This window comes from Cervus elaphus, chromosome 13 (genome assembly GCF_910594005.1).
Source record: "Cervus elaphus chromosome 13, mCerEla1.1, whole genome shotgun sequence".
NCBI lineage: Eukaryota > Metazoa > Chordata > Mammalia > Artiodactyla > Cervidae > Cervus > Cervus elaphus.
Genome location: NC_057827.1, coordinates 43,153,368 through 43,173,613, shown reverse-complemented (window position 1 = coordinate 43,173,613; position 20,246 = coordinate 43,153,368). Strand labels below are relative to the sequence as shown.

General features: G+C 37.1%; 1 protein-coding gene across 3 annotated transcripts in view; it reads left to right on the top strand.

The window, feature by feature from the left end:
• The window catches only part of PRKD1 (protein kinase D1), a 340,125-nt gene that overhangs the window by 266,172 nt on the left and 53,707 nt on the right, over positions 1 to 20,246 (top strand). For 2 of the 3 annotated variants that reach the window (XM_043922694.1, XM_043922696.1), the window contains exons 5-8: positions 1,544 to 1,567; positions 15,856 to 16,066; positions 17,548 to 17,625; positions 19,419 to 19,623. In XM_043922694.1, the coding sequence (XP_043778629.1) occupies positions 1,544 to 1,567; positions 15,856 to 16,066; positions 17,548 to 17,625; positions 19,419 to 19,623 (518 nt within the window). The remainder of the gene's footprint in view (positions 1 to 1,543; positions 1,568 to 15,855; positions 16,067 to 17,547; positions 17,626 to 19,418; positions 19,624 to 20,246) is intronic. The other variant, XM_043922695.1, reaches the window with a different exon arrangement.

Here is a 20,246-nt window from a genome sequence, read left to right as displayed (position 1 = left end):
AAGTCTTACAATAATGAATTCAGTGCTCCTAAACTGACTCAAATATGGAATCCCCTTTTCTCACAAAACCCGGAAATACCTAATGGGAAAAAATAGTCTTTTAGAAATGGTAACTTAAAGGAATAAGTCAATGCATGTTGCCTAGGCCATCTTCAAGTATCGAGCACTGAACCCAGCACCAAGCTAGACTTGAATTCTGATGATAGCCCAGAATAAAGACATTCAGAGCTACACTGGAAGAAAATCCTGTGCTTTGGATATGAGATATGTTGATGACAAGGATCATATCTTATTTTAGAAATTGAGGAAATTTGATTGACTTCTCCCAAAGAGAAAGTTTTGCCTCTGTTTGAAAATGTTCCATAAAAGTACATTGAAACAGAATTATATAATTTCTCCTCCAAAATCATGTTTGGATCTGGCCAAATGAGCCATTGTTGTCCCTGAGTTCTGCTCATGCTTTGTTAATCCAGTAATCTAGCACAGGTATTGCTGAGTAACAGTTAATCTTAGCAGAACCTCAGTGTAATGTACATCACTTTCCAAAGTCTCTGACAAAATGGTTTAGCAGTAGATTGCAACATAGGATACTTAGGGATTGAGAGAAAAGATACTGGGATTTTTCTCAAAGTGTAATGGTTTATTCAGTACTGATTTCAAAACACAGTCATGCATTTTTTTGTTTAAGAGAGTCAACTATTTTTAGTTTAGATTTGATTTCTAGTTATCAAATAGAGGTGACCCTCAAAGCTTGAGGAAACAGAGATGAAAAAAGCATATTCAGCATAAATTACCAGATACTTGTTTACTTAACCAAAATGTTTTTTTCATTGATATTCCTCCTCTTAAAAAATTTTTAATAACCTTTCAACTTTTGAATTATATTTCAAACTGGAATGAAATCAGACAGGAAAGCAATGCTATGCATCAAAGACTCTAAAATGAGCAAAGAGTACACCACAGACATATTTCTCTCATTAAAACTCTAAGCCTATATTGGACTTTAAACGTTTATACAGTACTGACTGATACTGATTATTCATCAGCTTATTCCTGTCTGAAGGCAGATAACAACTATCTCACGTTTGATTACTTTGATGACCTTTTCCTTTCTTTTCCCATTGAGAGGCTGAATTATTGTGAAGAAAAATCTCATCTTTCACTTAAAGGTCAAAATGCTTCGTTCTGTCTCTGATTTATTTTCAACAAGGTGAATGAACTGTCTCTCATCACTGACACTGATAAGTAGATATTTTTTCCCCCTCTACCAGCTCAAAACTATAAACTCTGTTTTTGCAATCTTAACTTAAAGTCTCTAGTCCTATTTAAACATTAAAAAGTAATTTCTAACCCAGATGTTTCTGTTCTACAAAGACTGATTAGTATCACATTTTGCTTTTTGTTGAAAACAGATCTGTTATTTGCTAATAATATTGTTGAGCAACCTGCATCGCTTTATTCTAATAACATGGTTCTCTTATTTTTTCCTTCCTTTATTCTGCACCGTTGTCTGCTTTTTGCTCTTTACAACTTCATGTTTCAGTCTCCTGTGAGTCCTGGCTTTGAGGTAGGTACTATCTCTACTTAGAAATGTGCTTCGCTATCTTTTTGTAAACCAGCATTATAATATTAAATTAACATCAGACAGTTATCTGTTTTGATTCTGTGAGAATACTCAGGTCAGAGTTTTAGCTCAGAATCCAACCTGTTAAACTGCAGAAAACCCACGGGTGGTGGTGGTGGTGGTTTTCTTTTCCTGATGTTATTGTTCAAGTTTTCACAGCCTTCGGTAAGACAAAGAGCAATGCATGCTTTAGACTAATAGATGGTTCGTTAGATTAAATTTTGCCCTTAGATTCCTTGATTCCATAATATTTGTGTCTTTTCTACGAGACTGAGCAGACCAGTTGAGGAGAGTATAGAACACAGAAGAGAACAGAACCCTGCTGGCACATTTACTGAAATGCACACGTGTTAGAACTGTATGCTGGTGCTGGTACCACAGAACCATGCTAAGTCAGGTCATTATCCTGATATCCACCAGTTTTGGTTGGCACAGTAAGGCGCAGAGCAGCCGCTGTCTGAAAATGACTATAACTTTTCAAAAAAGGAGCTTTTTCTTAATGTATCATCACAGTCAATTTATAGTCTAATCACAGTCTATTTAGAAAGGATGGTATGCAACTGTATGCATTAAGGTCTCAATCCAAGAAGAAATTATATATGGAAAAGAAGCTCATTTCTTTCATAAAGATTTTAAGAAATACCCCCTCAGAAATTGACTTTTATCCATCTTAGGCAATTAATGACCTAAACATTGGGGAGAAGTCAAGTGTTAAAGCAGGATATACAATAAGTGCTGTTATTGTGATAACTTGTTTTGATCAGTTGACTTGTTAATGTTTCATTTTTCTTTTCTGTACTTCTGGTGAATTGAGGGTTGACATATTATTATTTTCCTTCACGAGACTATACATGTCAAATACCCTTATCAGTGTCCATTCTAAAATGGTCTTGTTAAGGTAACTCTAACAAAGGATGCTAATGAAAACACAACCAGAACATGTTCTGGGTTAAATAAAATTGAAAAGTCAAGATAGCTTGATTCATAAGATGTAAAATGAAGAGATCTGCTTCAATAATAGTAAATTCCCATGTTTGAAAAATCAACCTAGTTCAAAATGTGCCCTACTTAGAAAAGTCCAGAGTAAATGCTAGGTCAGTGATATTCTTATAAATTTAAATTTTGTAATTTTCAGTGCCTTCCAGACATAATTTTAAATGTGGAGTAGTATCTTTCCCTTCATATTATCGTTTTGGAATAAAGCCAAACAAGGATAGGAAACATTTTCCCCTTCACCCTCCTGCACTGAACTCAGAGCAGATTGTATAAAAGAGGACTGAAGAGTAGCTGGCTTTTCTATGCAAGTTGTACAGTTTACAGGCAGCTAGGCCTTCATGGATTAGCTCCTGAGGGAAACAAAATGCAAACAAAAGGTTTCTGTAGAAGCTCCTGGTATTACATTGCAATAGCATATTAATTAATCTATCGATTAGATTGGTTCCTTTTTAAAAAACAACACTGAAATAGGTGTCCTTGTCTGTATTTTTTGCACATTTGTAAACTTACTAGAGGTTTAATTTTAGGTTTATCAGTAAGTATTTATTGAATGACTCCAGTAGGTTATATCCTTAAAAGCCAAGTAGACTAAACAATATATGCATTTTGTGGCCAACTAGTTCTTCAAAAGGTTGTAAAAGTTTAAATTTATAACTTCACTGACTATAGTGTATGAGAGTCTGTTTCCTCATACTCTTCCCAACAGTCAATTTTATCAGTATTTTTAAGTTATCCAATTATCTGCTAATTGGATAGGTAAAATAATTTCTATTAATAAATATCATTTCTTTACTAGAGAAGAGAAACAGCTTTTCATTTATTGGCCATTTGTATTTTACCTGTGGTGAATTCCCTGTCTCTTTCTCTATTGAGTTGCTTGTTGGTGGTTGTTTAGAATATGTACTATTCTGTCTGTTAATCTATGATGGAAGTATATCTTCAATTTTACATGTGTTTTTGATGGTTTTTTCCCATACTGATATTTTAAAACAGAGAAAACATATTTTCACTCCTTATCTTACTATAAGTGGAATACTACTGAAAATAAATCATTGTAGGCAGATTAAATATTATATTCTTTTCAAATCATTCAAAAGAATAGTTTTTTCTTTACATGAGTGAGCTGAAGTCAAGTTAGAAAATGGAACAGAATTTAAAACACTGGTGTTCTTTGTAATGGAAATACAAAGGACAGGATACAGTCATGGCATGATTTTTTTTTTTTAAGTTAGGTAGGCCTTATGGAATTTTTTAAAAATTTAAGAACTTTGCTGAAGTTATTTTAAATGTTTTAAAATGTCTTTAAGGAAGCATTTGCTATTACAGCTTTGAAGTTAAAAGTCTCTAGAATTGTATATGTGTGTGTGAAATTAAATGCTTCTAGACAAGTCTTTTGGTAATTCTTAGCATTCACACTGCCTTACAGATATTATTAGAATATAAATTGCTTATTTAGAAAGCTTTTCCTATGTTTGACTGTTTACACTTCACATCCTTTAGGGTTTTTTTTTTTTACAGAATTTGGAAAATATTCAGTTTAACTTTTTATGAGAGGATACATATTTTCTAAATAATAATTTGCTGTAAACTGCTATTATTTTTTATAAAGTTTACTGAGCCCCATTTAATTAAGACAAGCATTGTACTAAAAGGAACTCTTTACTGCATACTTCCTAGAAACTCTCCCCACAAAATGACTCATTCAGTTACTGTTTCTGTTCATTAATAAATTTTAAAAAACCCAAGCATACCAGTATTACATTATCTACCTGTAATTGGATACGATCCTGATACGCTTTATAAGAGTCAAGATAGATTCCTTTCAAATGAGCAAATAATGGAGGAAAAGTTATTTCTAATCCTGAATGTAACTATGGTGAAATTTCTGGCCAAATATTTTCCAGGATATTTTCCAAAGTAGCAAAAGTCTATCTAGAGGTAGAGACTTTACTTGTTACGCTTGTGTTCTGGAGTTCCAGGAATCCTGGTGATTAATCTGAATGAATAAGTCGTTTTTCCATTTCAATGTGTGCCATGACGTCGATGTAGTACATTAGCCAGATATTTCGAGATTTCTTTTGATGATTGTGTAAACTAGTTCTCCAGTGTATATTTCCAGTGAGGAAAAGACATCCAAGAATTCTTCAAGCAGCCCTTCTCCTGAGAGTCAGAAGAGTATATGTAGTAGTAGGTTTGTCAGGAAGGAGCCCATCAGTAAAATTAAGAGTGTGAGGCCTACTTTGATGTGCTGTTAATCAGCTGTTGCCTGATTTCAATGTGTCTACCTTATCACATGTACATTATCATTTCATACTCTGCACATAGACTTCCAGGTGTGTAATTCTAAATGTGAACACAGCTGGAGAGTTCTTCATGAACTCCACTGAGGAAGGGGACATCATATACCACTTGTCCATATTTACCGATTGATCTTTTAAACGAATGAATCTTTAGTGAAGACTCATGCACTCATATCGCAAAGATACCTTGGCCTCTATAACACTCCTCCACAAGCCATGCCTTAAGACACAAAGCATTGTTCTCTGCTTTAAGATGCAAAACAGCCCCACACCCGCCCTGTTACCAGTGACAGGCATTTGCTCAGTGGCTGTCTGTACCCATCTGGTGTCACATCCAACTTGCCATATTCATCAGTTGTGACCACAGTGCTCCAAGCTGAGTACTATGAAAAAAGGTTGCTCATTTTTACTTGTCATAAATGTTCTGACCCAGGAAAAAAATAAAGGATTGTATAGAAGAAATAATAAGGAGGAGTGAAGAGAGTGGAAGATTGGAATTGGTACTATAAATTAAACTTCTGGAAACTTTAGAAATAATTCAGTTTCTAAAATGTTTTATCAGTGTGTTCGCAAATATTTAGGTACATCATTTCACTTGGTCCACAAGACCTGGTTCTAACCATTAGATTGGTTCTGTCTGGTGAGGTGAATTCATCACTCCCTTCTCAAGAAGAGTAGTAAGAGTATTGCAATTTTTGTAATAAATATAGTGAGATGCAAGATGAAACAGAGTCCAGAAGTTATGAACAAATGGACTTTCCCCCAAATAGCCCAGTTTTTAGAAGTGTTTGTTTCTCTGTAGCTGTGTACACTGACATAATTTCACTGAGTTAATTCTTTCCTATACTTGAAAAAGTCAGCTTCTTTCTTTTTTTTTTTTTTTTTTTCTTCCTTGGTAGGTAAAGAAAAAAGTCTCATACTTTTCTTTCTCTGTTTTAAGTTGCATTAAAATCTACTCTTTGATTCTTGCAAAAGCACATGTGCACATATACACACATGCTATCATCATTGATTGTTATAGGCTAAGATTCTATAAAATATTGTAGAGTTACCCTTGTGGGCCATTTTTTAATGGAGAGGCAACTTTGCAGCTTTGCACTGTGTTTATGTCATGCTTTTTCCAGCTTCTCCTTGGTGTGTCCAAGGCAGTAATCAATAGGAAAGCATCTTTCCAGATTGTTTCATTCAGCTTTCCCATGAACTCATAAACTGAGGCCAGGCCCCCTGTCAATTCAATCAGGGTCAAATACCCTTCTCTAGGGGATCTTTTTGACCCAGGGATTGAACCCAAGTCTCCTGTACTTCCCTGCTGGCTCAGACGATAAAAGCATCTGCTCGCAGTGCAGTGCGGGAGACCTGGGTTCCATCCCTGGGTGGGGAAGATCCTCTGGAGAAGAAAATGGCAACCCACTCCAATATTCTTGCCTGGAAAATTCCATGGATGGAGGAGCCTCGTAGGCTACAGTCCATGGGGTCACAAAGAACTGGACACAACTGAGAGACTTCACTTTCACTTTCTCCTGCATTGCAGGCAGATTCTTTACATTCTGAGCCACCACAGAAGCCCACTATGAGAATATGTATCCCTAAAATCTCTATTCTTGAATTTTCCACATGATCTGCTTACCTTCCAGTTGACATCCTATATGTAGATGAAATCTGACAAAGCCCTCCACTTGTTGACATGAAAAGTTATTTTCTTCCTCAGTGGAAATGCTCCATTTTTATTTTATGAATATATGTATAGCAGGTGACATTAAGGTTACACTGCCCTCAAGTGTATCTTTATGGAGAGGTGGTCTTATGTTCCCCCTTTCCTCCAAGAGCCCACAGATTTACAGGCTGTAAGTAACTGACATTTTGGAAGAACAGTGCATGCAATTTGTAACAACTCTCCAACAGGTCTAGTGCTTTCCCTGGAAAGGGTGGATTGCTTAAGAAAATAGTTAGATTCCTTTATCCTTCATTTCTGTTTACTTAAAAAGAGTGAGGCAATATGAAAGTTAATGTAACTTCCAGGACTGCTTTAGCACTCAGCAAATCCAGATCACCTTGTATTTTTAAGAGATTATATATTTTATTAGTGTGAAAGCTTTCACAAATTGCTTCAAACATTAAAAGTGGATTCTCTACTGTGAAACAGCATCCATCACCTCTGAGCAGGAGGTACACTTTTTTCCTGCCCTGTAGCAGTCCTTTCCACTGTTTTGAAAAGGTGTTGATTAGATTTTATTTATGCTATATATTTAGGGTATCCAACTGAGTAGCCAAACTCATTTATCTGCACGCTTGGCAGGTAGTTCCAGGCCTATAGAGTCAAAATTGTAACAGAATAGCACCAGACAATTTAAAATTCACCAAACACCGTACCCTCCACTCAGGGAATTACAGGGCATGGCACCTGAGTGTTCATATGTGAACTCCATCTCACAGGGGTGTTGAGACTTGCCTGTTTCCCAGGACCTGCTCTGGAAAATCCCAGATTCCCCATTTTTGAGATGAAATACTCATCTAAGTGTTGTGGAACGACGTCAATCGTTTCTTTTCCCTTCATAAAAGAGCCTCAGACTAAGCATTCACTGTCCTGTTCCCCTAGTAATGATGATGGGTGAGGCTAGATAATCATTTCCAAGTGGGATAAACAGGCTTCAGAGTATATTAAAGAAATCTCTAGTCAGTCCAAAGACTGGGAGGACTGAATTGTCCTAAAGAGAATTTTGGCCGCTAATAATAGTTAACATAGCCATTGCATGGCAAGACTCACTTCAGAGTCTACTCCCAGTATCTCTTCCTCGGGAAACTCCTTTTCTGAATGACCCCTTCATCTTCACCATAGAAGTGGTTTATTTTTTCTTTGAACCTGGATGCATATGGGCACTTATTCTGTGTGGCAGTTTTCCAGAAGTTGATGATACAGTGATGAACAAAATTGTCACGTTCCCATTCTTATGGAACTTATATTCTACTGAAGGGAGATAGTTTTGTTTACCTAATAAACAGGTAAGTAAGACAAGTTGTAGGCTGCAGTAGTTGCCCTGGATGAGAAAGTGTGATGTGCCAGAGAGAAAAAGAGTGTGGAAAGGATGTGGGCAGGAAATGAGGTTGTCTTGAGGCCTTTTGGAGAAGGTGATGTATGACCGGGAATCTGAAGAGTACGGCAGAACCTAAAGAAGGAAAGGGCGCAAGTGAAAAATAACAATTACGTTGTGTCCAGAATTCTGTTGGGTAGCAAGCTTATTGGGCACGGAGACTGTTACTGACTAATCTTTGTCCTGTAGCATCTGACTTGAGCCTTTGGGTAGGATTTGTCCTAGGAAACACTTGTTAAATTAGGTAGATCCATCTTGATAGCAGTAGGGGCAAATTGTTATAAGGCACTATTCTGCCAGGTTCTGTGATAATCAGAAAGGCTAGATCTTAAAACTTTAGTAACAAAAGATTAATGTTCGGTTGGCTTTGTGTCACATAGTTATGCTTGTATCTTTTAAGCATAACAGCAGCTGGATAGGAAAGTAGGCAGGCAACTGAATGATACTTAACAATAGAAGCTGTATATTCTGCTAGTCATAATGTTCTGGAACACATGTTTGACTCTGATGCTATCCTCCGAGCACAGGCAAACTGCTTGAAAGTCTCTTCTGTGGTTTAAGGTTAAATGGTTCACAATATTTTCACAGTGCACTTGACATGTAGAACATACTATTGTTTTGTTATTCTCATTTCTATGAACTCTTCTTTCATGACTTAAATGAAGGGCAGAAAATATTTTCTATTTTTATATTAGTTTAAAATCAGGGGATATGAGAGCTGGGAGAGACTAAGAAAAGAGGAAGCAAGCCTGGAACAAGACTACCCAAGTTCATGGTTCTGCATTTTACAGGCTGTATGATCTTAGGCAGATGATGTAATCTTTCTATGGTTCACTTTGCTTATCTTTAAAAAACCTGGTGATCATGAGATTGAAATGAGTTGATGAATTTACATAAAGTGCCGTGAAAAGAATCTAAAAGTTATAGAAAGTGTTTTATGTCTTTATCTAATCCAGAGGTCTCAAACTCCTCCCCATGACCAGATTTATTCCCCAATTCCGTTGACTGACGGTTTCAGAATTTTTTTCAGAGTAATAACAAAGTTTTTTTCAGGTTTTTTTCCCATAATCTCCAACATTCTCTGTTGCATTCCTGACACCCATTAATATTAACAGCCTACAGATGCATATTTGAGCTTTCCACCTGTCCTCTTTTTAGAGCAGAAGGGTTATGATAGATATTGTATACATGTTGTATATGCTGAGTAGGGGTGAGGAGCAGGCAGATAAGCACAGAGAACAGTTCCAGTGAGAAGCATTGCTTAGTCAATTGTACTCTCTCAAAATTGAAATTCTGGAGAGCAAGTGTGTCAGTGTTACAGTGCATGTAATACTAATTTTTTTTTAAATGCTTGTATTAACAGCCTATATTTTGAACATCTCTATTGAAATTTCTCATCCATTATTTGCATACATTTATTTCTTGAAAACACTCAGTATTGTTCAAGCATTGCTTATTACTTACCATGTACCAGGTTCTTCTTTCTACTAACAGAAGGCAAATGTGGTTAAGACACTGTCCTTCCCTTAGGAGCTTATTATGTAGTGAAAAGTGCAAATGTAAAAGTGTTACTCACTCACTCAGTTGTGTCCAACTCTTGGCAACCCCATGGACTGTAGCCCACCAGGCTCCTCTGTCCATGGAATTCTCCAGGCAAGAATACTGGAGTGGGTAGTCGTTCCCTTCTCCAAGGGATCTTCCTGACCCTGTAGTTGAACCTGGGTCTTCTGCATTGCAGGTAGATTTATTACCGTCCGAGCCACCAGGGAAGCCCCATTGTGTTAATGATTAAGACCAAAAGGAGTCCTGAAAATGATGAATCCAGAAAGAGACATCAGAGTGTACACAAAAGTATTAACTTTTCCATTTCTCTTTAACTCAGTAGGAATTCATGTCACTCCAAATTCAGTCACCATTATGGGTCTATGAAGTAGGTTTTAGTTAATGAAACTTAAATATTTTAATACTGGATAAAGTTTCATTTGAATGCTGTTTTTTATAAAGTGACTTTTATCTCTCAGGAAATCTTATTTTTAATTTTTACATAAATGACAAGAAACCACAAGTAAAGGCAGTTTTTCCCTTCTGTTTTTTAGATTTACTAATAAAGAGAATTCATTTTGAACTGTGAAGTGGAATATACCTTGTTGGGAAATTGTTTCAGAGTCCTGTTGAATGTTTAAAGATGTGCTGGCAGTTGGAGTTTCCATAATGTAATCTAAGCAGTCATTTCCTGGGAGGGTTCCAAACTTGCTGAGTCATTATTTAATATACCAGGTTAAAAAACAGATTCAGTGTCTAGAAAAGCAAGATGCATTGTCTCTATAAGTAGGTATTCAGGGCATACAGTTTTTAACTTTGGCAGTCATTTCACATGAAACACTGTTAACATTTGGATGTTACAGACACTTCAGGAAACCACAGTCTTTAAAAACATTTTAATCTCTAGAATCTTTAATGTCTAATCTTGGCTTTAAAATTCAGCTTTCATCATTTTTCTGTTTTCATATTTTCTCCCGTGCTGCAGTGAAGAACAGCCCCACCAGCTCTGCCATCCCTGGAGCAGAAGTTACCCACCTTCCCCAGAGCTGCTGGGGGCAACTGGCCCATTGCCTTTTCCTTCTCTCACACCTGCTCTCAATGAACAAGTATCGTCCGTACAGTCTTTAGCCTCCTGTCAGCTTCTTGTTCTGTCTCTGTGGATCTGTGCTGTCTAGCAGCCCACCTTGTCTGGAGAGTGCCCCCCTGACCAAGTCTTCCCAGCTGTTTGGACCTTTGGGTGCTTTCTTTGGGCTGGTGAGAGCTCTTATGTATCCTGAGGTAGTTCTGAGTTTATCGGCCATTTTGGTCTTCAGATACATGAGGCCTTTTTTGTGCTTATGATCCCATAAACCTGTCTGTGTAAACCAGAATCACCAGGAGCCCTTGTCTGGTGAGGAAAGTTGGGAATAGGTCAGAACAGGTAGCCCGAGTGTCTCTCATGTGACCTGATTCTGAAACAGCTGGCCAGCTGTGGGTTCATGACCCTGTCCTCAGCTCCTAGTGACCCTGATCAGCCATAGGTCATGAGATCTCTGGTTCATTCCTGGAGTTGGGCCTGTGGTTGATATATGGACTGCCTTGCTCCCAAGCAAATCTCTAGAAGGTTAGAACCCAGAGTTGACTAAATCTCCGCTTGAAACCAGGTCAGAACCCTGGCTTACGAGGGGCAGTGAGGAGGGCCAGAGTGAATACACCAGGCAGGTAGTGAAGGGCAACCATAAACCTCTCAGGAGTTCCTTCACAGGTGGTGTTGTGAGCCATCCCCTTCTGAAATCTACATTTTCTTCAAGTTACTTTGAGGTTGTTTCTGTCTGTTTTGTGGTCCTTTCCCCCTTCATTTGTTATTTAAAAAATAAAGCAGTTTATATACACATCAGCAAGCAAAAAAAAAAAAAAAAAATTTCTCCCATTCATGACTGTGATCCTTCTTACAATGAAAATAAGAGAGATCTTTATACTCTTCATCATCTGTAATTTGCCAAATCAGATCACTGACATCAGTCCATACCAACACCATGTCATACAGTGATGTCAGCTCTCAAAAAAGTTTCACACCTACAATTGGATCCAAACTCCTCCACTCAGGGAAAGAACAGTACATAAGACCAATGGCTAATGTAAAAATGTAAATTTTTAGAAGCACAGCCTCTTGCATGTGCTTACCATAATTATAGAGAAGAGAATGTTATATCTGTTCAGAGTTTTTAGCCAGTCATTGCTCTACACATAATAATGAAGCAGAATGAAACAAAATGTTGCTGTTTGCTGCTCCCTTTCCAAAATATTTCAACTTTCCTCTCTATTCCCAGGGGGAAAAAAAACACAACATTCATTCTGCAGATTGCCCAGGTTCACCAAATACACAGTGCCAGACTGGAACAGCAAGTAACGCTGGAGATTAATTTAAACACCATTTAGTTAAACTAGTAAACCTAGTAAAAACTTCACTAGTATTGGTAGGTAAGCGAGAATTTTCTCTACCATAATTAAAGATCTAATTTAAAAATGTAAGTAATGTACTTATAATGATTAAGTATACAAATATACTTCCTTGGTGGCTCAGACAGTAAAGAATCTGCCTGTAATGCAGGAGTCACCGGTTCGATCCCTGGGTCGGGAAGATCCCCAGAAGGGAGTGTCTACCGACTCCCGTATTCTTGCCTGGAGAATTCCATGGATGGAGGAGCCTGGTGGGCTACAGTCCATGGGGTTACAAAGAGTCAGACACTGTTGACAAGTAACACTTTCACTTCCCTTAATACAAATATACAAGTACATAAAACATATTAAAATGAAGTAAGTTAATGAAGAAATACAATGATACCGTATCTCTTCACTTTGTATAATAATGCATAACATCCATGTACTGTGCTTAGTCGCTCCGTCGTGTCTGACTTGTTGTGACTGCATGGACTGTAGCCCGCCAGGCTTCTCTGTCCATGGGCTTCTCCAGGTAAGAATACTGGAGTGGGTTGCCATGCCCTCCTCCAGGAGATCTTCCCAACCCAGGAATCAAACCCAGGGCTTCTGCATTGCAGTCAGATTCTTCCATAAAAACTAGTTATTTAAGTCAGCATTACCCTTTGAATTGTAAGTCTGCTTTCCTATTGAAATTTCCTTAAAGTCCAAGCTAGTTTAATTTAGATCAATAAGATTTTTTAAACCATCCTCTATTTCTTTTAAAATTACTAACTTCTGAATTTTTGCCTACTCTGTAGCTTGATGCATCAAACAAAAAATATGATAATATGGATTTTTGGTGTATATACCTTCAAATGAGATTTCACATAAAAATGGAAATTACAACTAGTAACTTTCTTAAAATGGTAACTATGAATTATTAATCAAAATGTATCACTGATTCTGAAAATCCTAGAAGCATTTTATTTGCTTTTATAATATTAGAAGGGATGATTGGCAGGATTCCAGAAATGATGTTTGTTAAACATTTATGTAACCAATGATATATACATAAATATTATAAATGTAAATTTATATTACAGGTCAGTGGCCTTATTTCATAGGATCTTATTTTTATGTTTGTTTTACAATGTCTTATATATCAGTAAGGCTTTTTTTTCCACACTTTGAAGAATAGATAAATATTTCAATAAGCATTTACAAAGTCATCATATAGTAACCCAGTCTTCTTTTTTTGTCTTAGCTCTTAATTTTGCTGCATAACAGGGAAAAGCAGGTATAAATGTATACATGTAAACTCTCAGAAACATAGAATACAGTTCTGCAGACAGAACATCCCTTTACCAAAGTGTTTGTTACGTAGTAAAATTAACAACTCAGTCTCCTTCCAGTAGTACATCAATTCCCGCATGCATGCACCCCATCTCATGATTTTAAAACTTCACTTTTTCATTTAGAAATAGGGGCTGCATTGAAAATGACTGATTATATTTGGAACTGTAAGAAAAGGGAATCATGAGAATGTCTGGTTGTGTTGCTAGTTGATTTTAAGATGCCATACATAAATGACAAGAGGACCCTTTGATACTGTTGTGAAAAATCTTAAATTGCTATCATATCTTCAATGCTATTAGTCTTCCTTTTTTTTATTTTTTTAGTCTTCATTTTGACATTATAAATCTGCAGTTTATTGTTATTCAGTGCCAAGGGCACATGTGGCTGTGTGAATCTCATCTTTGCCTGAATGTGTAGTACAGACTTGGCCACAAAATAATAGCCAGTTTCTTTTCCCTAAAATCATGTAACATTTTAAAATTTCTAATGTAATCCTGACTTGGAGGTAATAAATGAAAACTCTTCTCAGGAATAATTCTGGTTCTTATAGTTTATGGTAGTGTTTATGTGAATGTTACCATGTTGGGTGAGAAGAAAACATTCAGCTTTATCTGGTTGCCTCTTGCTCATGTAAGTGAATTTGCCCCATGGTATACTGAATAATCCAACATCAAACTGGCTTTGTCTACACAGCTTAGAATTAAGTCTCTTAAGGAAAATAACTGAAAAGTAATTTGGTCAACTTTTCGTATGATTTTCCAAATTTGAGAACATGGTAAGTCTGCTAAGAAAGTGTGACAACAGATCAGCTTTTATTTTGAGTGGTGAAACTTTCCAACTGTGGAAAAATACCACTTTTCATTTTAGTGTACTTAAAACTGGCCCATTGGATTGTTAAAACAGGGACCTAACCTAGTGAATTTAATTATTTTCCAGTAAAATTAAATTCCATTGAAGGTATTTATTCAATGTATTTATGATTCTGATTTGGCAAACCTTAGACTCATTTTTAAAAGCTCCCATGATGTCTCTGTAAGAGTTGAGCCCTTCCAGAATAATTCTGCTTCATAGTTTTTTATGGAATTGAAGTTATAAATGTAGCTGTAGACATAATATCCCTAAGTAGAGCCTCATTTCAAATTTGTTTTTATTGCAGCTAGTGAAACCTGTAAATCAAAATTTTCCCATTTGATGCAGATAGGCATTGAAAGGGATAGAAATTATATGTATATATGATTTGTTTCTCATCTTTTCAGTAATTACCCAGATTAGAAATTAACTAAGTAAGGTGATGATACAAGGGCTCTAGAAGCAGACAAATGTAGGTTTGTGTTTTGACTGTACTATGTACTAGCATTTGACCCCAAAATTAGATGCCTCAACTATAGATAACAAGGCCTGTCTTATAAGGTACCTAAAACAGTGATTATTCAGAGTTAATACTAAGTTAAGAGTTTAATAAATGAATTATATAATTATAATGACTATTAAAAAGTAATTCAGTTCTTTTATTGCAATGATTATTTCTGATGATTCCCAAGTACATTTCCATGATATCAAGAGATACCATGAAATTGTTCAAAAACACTGGAAACACAGTTCATTTTAATTCATTTATTTTTTTAAATCTATATACTGAGCTGATGACATAATTACAAAATGAGAAACAGAGTGTACAGAGGTATAATTGTAACCAAAACATTAATATTTTTGAATCTTATAGAAACTAGTAGTCAATTATATAAATGATATAAATTATATAAATTTCTCAATTATATAAATGATAGTATAAGTGTAACTCTACTTTTATATGGTTGAAAAATAATTTTAAATTATACATTTTTTTTTTTTTTGGAGAAAATCCAAAGACACTGTCAGCCCTTTTCAGATGAGGTAGTGTGTGGGACAGACTGGGGAGATTTGCTTTTCATTTATTATCCTCCTGAATTTCTTACATTTTGTACATGTGAATATTTAGTAAATGTCAGTGAAGTAGTGTATGCAGTGAGATTTAGAACCATATTTTGGTTTGCTTTCAACTTTATATTTCTCCATTAAAACAAGTGAAGCTAAAAAGCTGAAAATTATTTTAAAGTCCCAGAAATCAGGTTCAAATATTCTGATCTCCAGTTCTGTTTTCAATGTAAAAGCAAAGTACTCAAGTAAGAAGTAAAGGGGAAGTAAATTACATTAAAAAACAGAAACATAGTTTTAGTTTATTCCTCTGACTTCTTAACAATCAATCCACTAAATTCAATAGTAAACCAAAAAGCAGTTTAAAAATACATAAATATATTATGCTGTGTCAAGGTCACTTGCATCTTAACCGTATCACTCTGGGAACATCACTGCTCTCTGAACAGCTGGGTGTGTTTTATTGGGAAAATGGTTTTTCTCTTTGTGTCAGTTTTTCTGCACTGGTGCCTTGGCTCAGTAATAATGTGAACCCTTTTGTTGAAAAATTAAATCAAAATGAAAATAAAAATACATACACATATAAATCAGTCTTTTACAGCTTATTGTCCCCTGTTGTCTTTCAAACGTATAGCAAAAGTCACCATCTGAGTCCTTCATTGGTCGAGAGAAGAGGTCAAATTCCCAGTCGTACATTGGGCGACCCATCCAGCTCGACAAGATCCTGCTGTCCAAAGTTAAAGTGCCGCACACGTTCGTCATCCACTCGTACACCCGGCCCACTGTGTGCCAGTATTGCAAGAAGCTCCTCAAGGGGCTCTTCAGGCAGGGCCTGCAGTGCAAAGGTAAGGATAGCTTTGCCACCAAGTATTTGTCACCAGCCAACACTTGATCCTCATCCATTTGAAATTATTGTTTTCCTCATAACCTGTCTTTCTAGATGAATGCCTGGTTTTAATATTTTCTTTTAAAATCATTGTGATTACAACATCAGCACCAAAGAAAACAGCCTTCAAGACCTTCACCTCCTGCTCCTTTGTCCACCTCCTCCTGACAGTTTCAGTGGAGCTAGCCCACTGAGATAATACGTGATGGATGGCTATAGAAACCTACCCACGGGCAGCAGTGAAGCCCATGCTGGATCTTACCTAAGCCTGCTTCAGCCTCCCATTTGGACCAGGGAGCTCCTCAACCTCACTCGCCCTGATTCTTGCACCCTACTGGACATGTTTATTCCAGCATCTGTGATGCTGCAAGCTCTGTGTAGATCTAAGGGGCCTCATTAGATTTGTGTTAACTACAGTACTGTCCCTGAAAATGCACTTGCTCTTACAATAGCAGTGTGGTAATAATACTTTTCCAAGGCTGATAGTGAAGCAAGGGTTGTGTTTTCTAATTCACTCACAGGTCAGTATAGATGAAAGGCTTACCCTTCCTTCCCCCACTGCCTCAGTGGCCTTCCCTGGCTCAACCTCACACTCCCCTAATGGCAGGATTCTGTCATTTGTCCTCTGTTTCCTACTCTGGCCTGGAGGGACCAGCCGGAAGGTGCATGGTTAGCGTTATCTCAGACAGGCTTCCTGACCACCCTTGTTTGTTTGGATGTTGATCCCAGGTTGATTCCCGTTAACATTCCCTCCTCCCCTCACCATGTACACATAGCTCTCCACCTTGCTCCTCTGGCTCTGACCCTAGCCTCCCTTCTGATCATCATCTAACCTTTCCCCTGTGTCCATACTTGTGGTTGCTGATACTGGCCTTTAAAGGTGTCCTAGTACTAATCCCCAGAACCTGTAAATGGTACCTTATATAGAAAATGGGTCTCTGTGGATGTGATTAACTTAAGGCTTTTGAGATGGAAAGTTCAGCCTGAATTATCCAGGAGAGTTCAATGTAATGACAGCATCTTTACCAGACAGAGACAGGGATATTTGACACAGAGAAAGACAAGGTGACATGACCACAGAAGCTAACATTAGAGTGATGTGGCCACAAGCCAAGGAATGCCAGCCACCATCAGAATCCAGTCATCAGGATTCTCCCCTGGAGCTTCTGGAGGAGGATTTTGGATTTCTATCTTCCACACCTGTGTGAGAATAAATTTCTGTTGTTTTGAAAGTGAAAGTGTTAGTCACTCAGTTGTATCTGACTCTGCAACCCCATGGACTGTGGCCCACCAGGCTCCTTTGTCCATGGAATTCTCTAGGCAAGAATCCTAGAGTGGGTAGCCGTTCCCTTCTCCAGGGTGTCTTCCAGAGCTAGGGATCCCACCCAGGTCTCCTGCATTTGTTGTTTAAGCCACCAAAAATCAAATCATTGTGATTAGATTGCAGATTCAACTGTCATAAACGCTGTGCACCAAAAGTGCCCAACAACTGCCTTGGTGAAGTGACCATTAACGGAGGTAGGTAAAAGGTCAGCCTTGTCTCCCTCTTAAGGCATGTGTCATATAGGACTTAGTGGCATTTTTTTTACTTTTGTTTCCATTCAGATACTTGTGACCCAATAAATTACAGCCTCTGTCCTACTTTACTGTAGAAAAGTACCCATCATTGGGTTATGATAAAGACCAGAGATTTTCTGGATTTTTACACGGTGAACCACCTCATACTGAAAACGTGGATATCCAGGATTTCTTCCCCAACTCCCTTATTTTCTACACCTATCCTAGTTCATTCAGAAATGCAGAATTTGTTGTAATGTCTGCAAGTTATACCTTTCAGTCTTTTCCTCCATCCTTTTTATTCCAAACATTGAGACAGAAGTTAACTTTTATTCCCTGTCAGTCAAGGGAAGAATCACAGAAATTGACCAGAAACAGTTACCTACTTTCTTCATCCATCCAGTTAGGTTTTCATTGTGTATGTGCTTCTTAACATGCATCTTTAATAATAATAAAAGGAAATTTAATTCAGCCAATTAAAAGCTTCATATCCTTTTCTATATTGAGGAATATTCCTTTGGGAAGACTTTAATTGCATAGATTAAGTTTGAAGGAATCCTAAGAAAAATGCTGTGTTCTAAAGGAACAGCTCTCATTTTCTTCCCTGGTAGAATTCCTAATGGATTCTGAAGAAAACATTTGACACAGATTCCCAGACTGACTTTTCCCATAGATAGTAGACTGCATTAGACTTTCAGCCTGTTATCAGATTATTGATTCCTCTGAGAAGAAAACTGGTGATAAAAGATCAGAGAAGCTGGTTGAGTATTTCTGTATTGCTAAAATCCTGAAGAACAAGTGATTATCTGTGTTCTCCACTTTCTTCTCTAGAAGAAGAGGAAGCTCTCTAGGAAAACATTCCCATAGTAGTTTTTGGCTTTGCAGTGCTGCCAAAGATAAAAACTTGGCAGTCTTCCCAGTTTAAGTGGCGTGTGGTATTGATTTTATTCAGGCCCAGGAAATGTCAACCTGTACTAGATAACTGGAACCAAAGGGAAACAGTATAGTTTTTGTTATATTGATTAATTTGAAATTGCATTTTTCCATACAGTCTGAAAAATCTGGAAAAATGTGCATTTTCCAAACTTGGCAGGCTATTTAAACCATCAGCCTTAAATAGGCTCTAGTCAGTCTATTTTCTAATTTTAAAGTAAGAACTTTATATTAGTAAGTAATTATACTGCATTTGCATCAACTGTATAATGGCAGGATTCAGTATTATTTCAAATATGAAATATTTATTTGATAGTTATTTAAACACTGCTGCTTATGTGACCAATTTAATATATTGAAATTCATGATTTTAAAAGTTACTGGAATATCAGGAGTCAGTGACACTCAGTGTTCTTGCATGTGAAAGTTTCCCACATCCTCCCACGTATTTCTTCTTCCCCCCAGGGTGCTGTGCTGCTGAAATAAGATTAGTTTCCTCTTCACTGGTATCCCTTTGCTTCCTAGCACTTTGTTTCTCTATCACCCCTTGGCATTCTTCCAAGGCTCCCCATGACGTTTTTATGCTTCTAGGCTTAGGGGCCTAAAAAATGAGCATCTACTTGTAAAATTATATATTTATCCTCTCATAAATTCAGATACTTGTGAGCTAAAGTTTAAAAGGAAAGTGAAAGAAAAGAATTATTCACATGACTGTATTTTTAGGGCTTCCAATTGATTTGTTTTAGGATTGCCTAACTTTCTCTTAAGTCTTGGCTCTAGGATACTAGGCTTATGTTCATGGGTGCAAAACAATTTCGTAGATTTGCTTAGCCCTGGGGCAGAGTCTGATGTAGTCATGGAAGAAGGGAGCGATGACAATGACAGTGAAAGAAACAGTGGGCTCATGGATGACATGGAAGAGGCAATGGTCCAGGATGCTGAGATGGTGATGGCCGAGTGCCAGAACGACAGTGGGGAAATGCAGGATCCAGACCCAGACCACGAGGACTCCAACAGAACCATCAGGTGAGGGTGCACTCCCAGGCTTGGTCAAACAGGCGAGCCCCAAGTGGTATTTACTTTTTAAAGCTCTTTGATATTTTAATCTATTATAGAGAAAACTTAAAGTTGTGTTTACAGGCATACCTGGTTTTATTACTTTATTGCACTTCACAGGTATCCCTTTTTTTTTTTTTTTCAATAAATTGAACCTCTGTGGCAACCTTGGGTAGGGCACACCTATCAGCACCATTTTCCCAACAGCTTTTACTCACTTTGCATCTCTGTCACATTTTGGTAATTCTCTCAATATTTCACACATGTTCATTATTATGTTTGTTAGGGTGATCTATGTTTAGTGAACTTTGAGTTTACTATTGTAATTGTTTGGGGGCACCACAAACCATGCCTATATAAGATAGTAAGCTTAATCAACAAATGTTATGTGTTACGACATCTCTACCAGCAAGCCATTTTCCTGTCTCTCTTCATCTCCTCAGGCCTCCCTATTCCCTGAGACACAACAGTATTGAAATTAAGCTAGTTAATAACTCTACAATTGCTTTTAAGTGTTCAGATGAAACATTCATGTGTCTCTCACTTTAAATCAAAAGCTGGAGATGAATAAGCTTAGTGAGGAAGGCATGTTG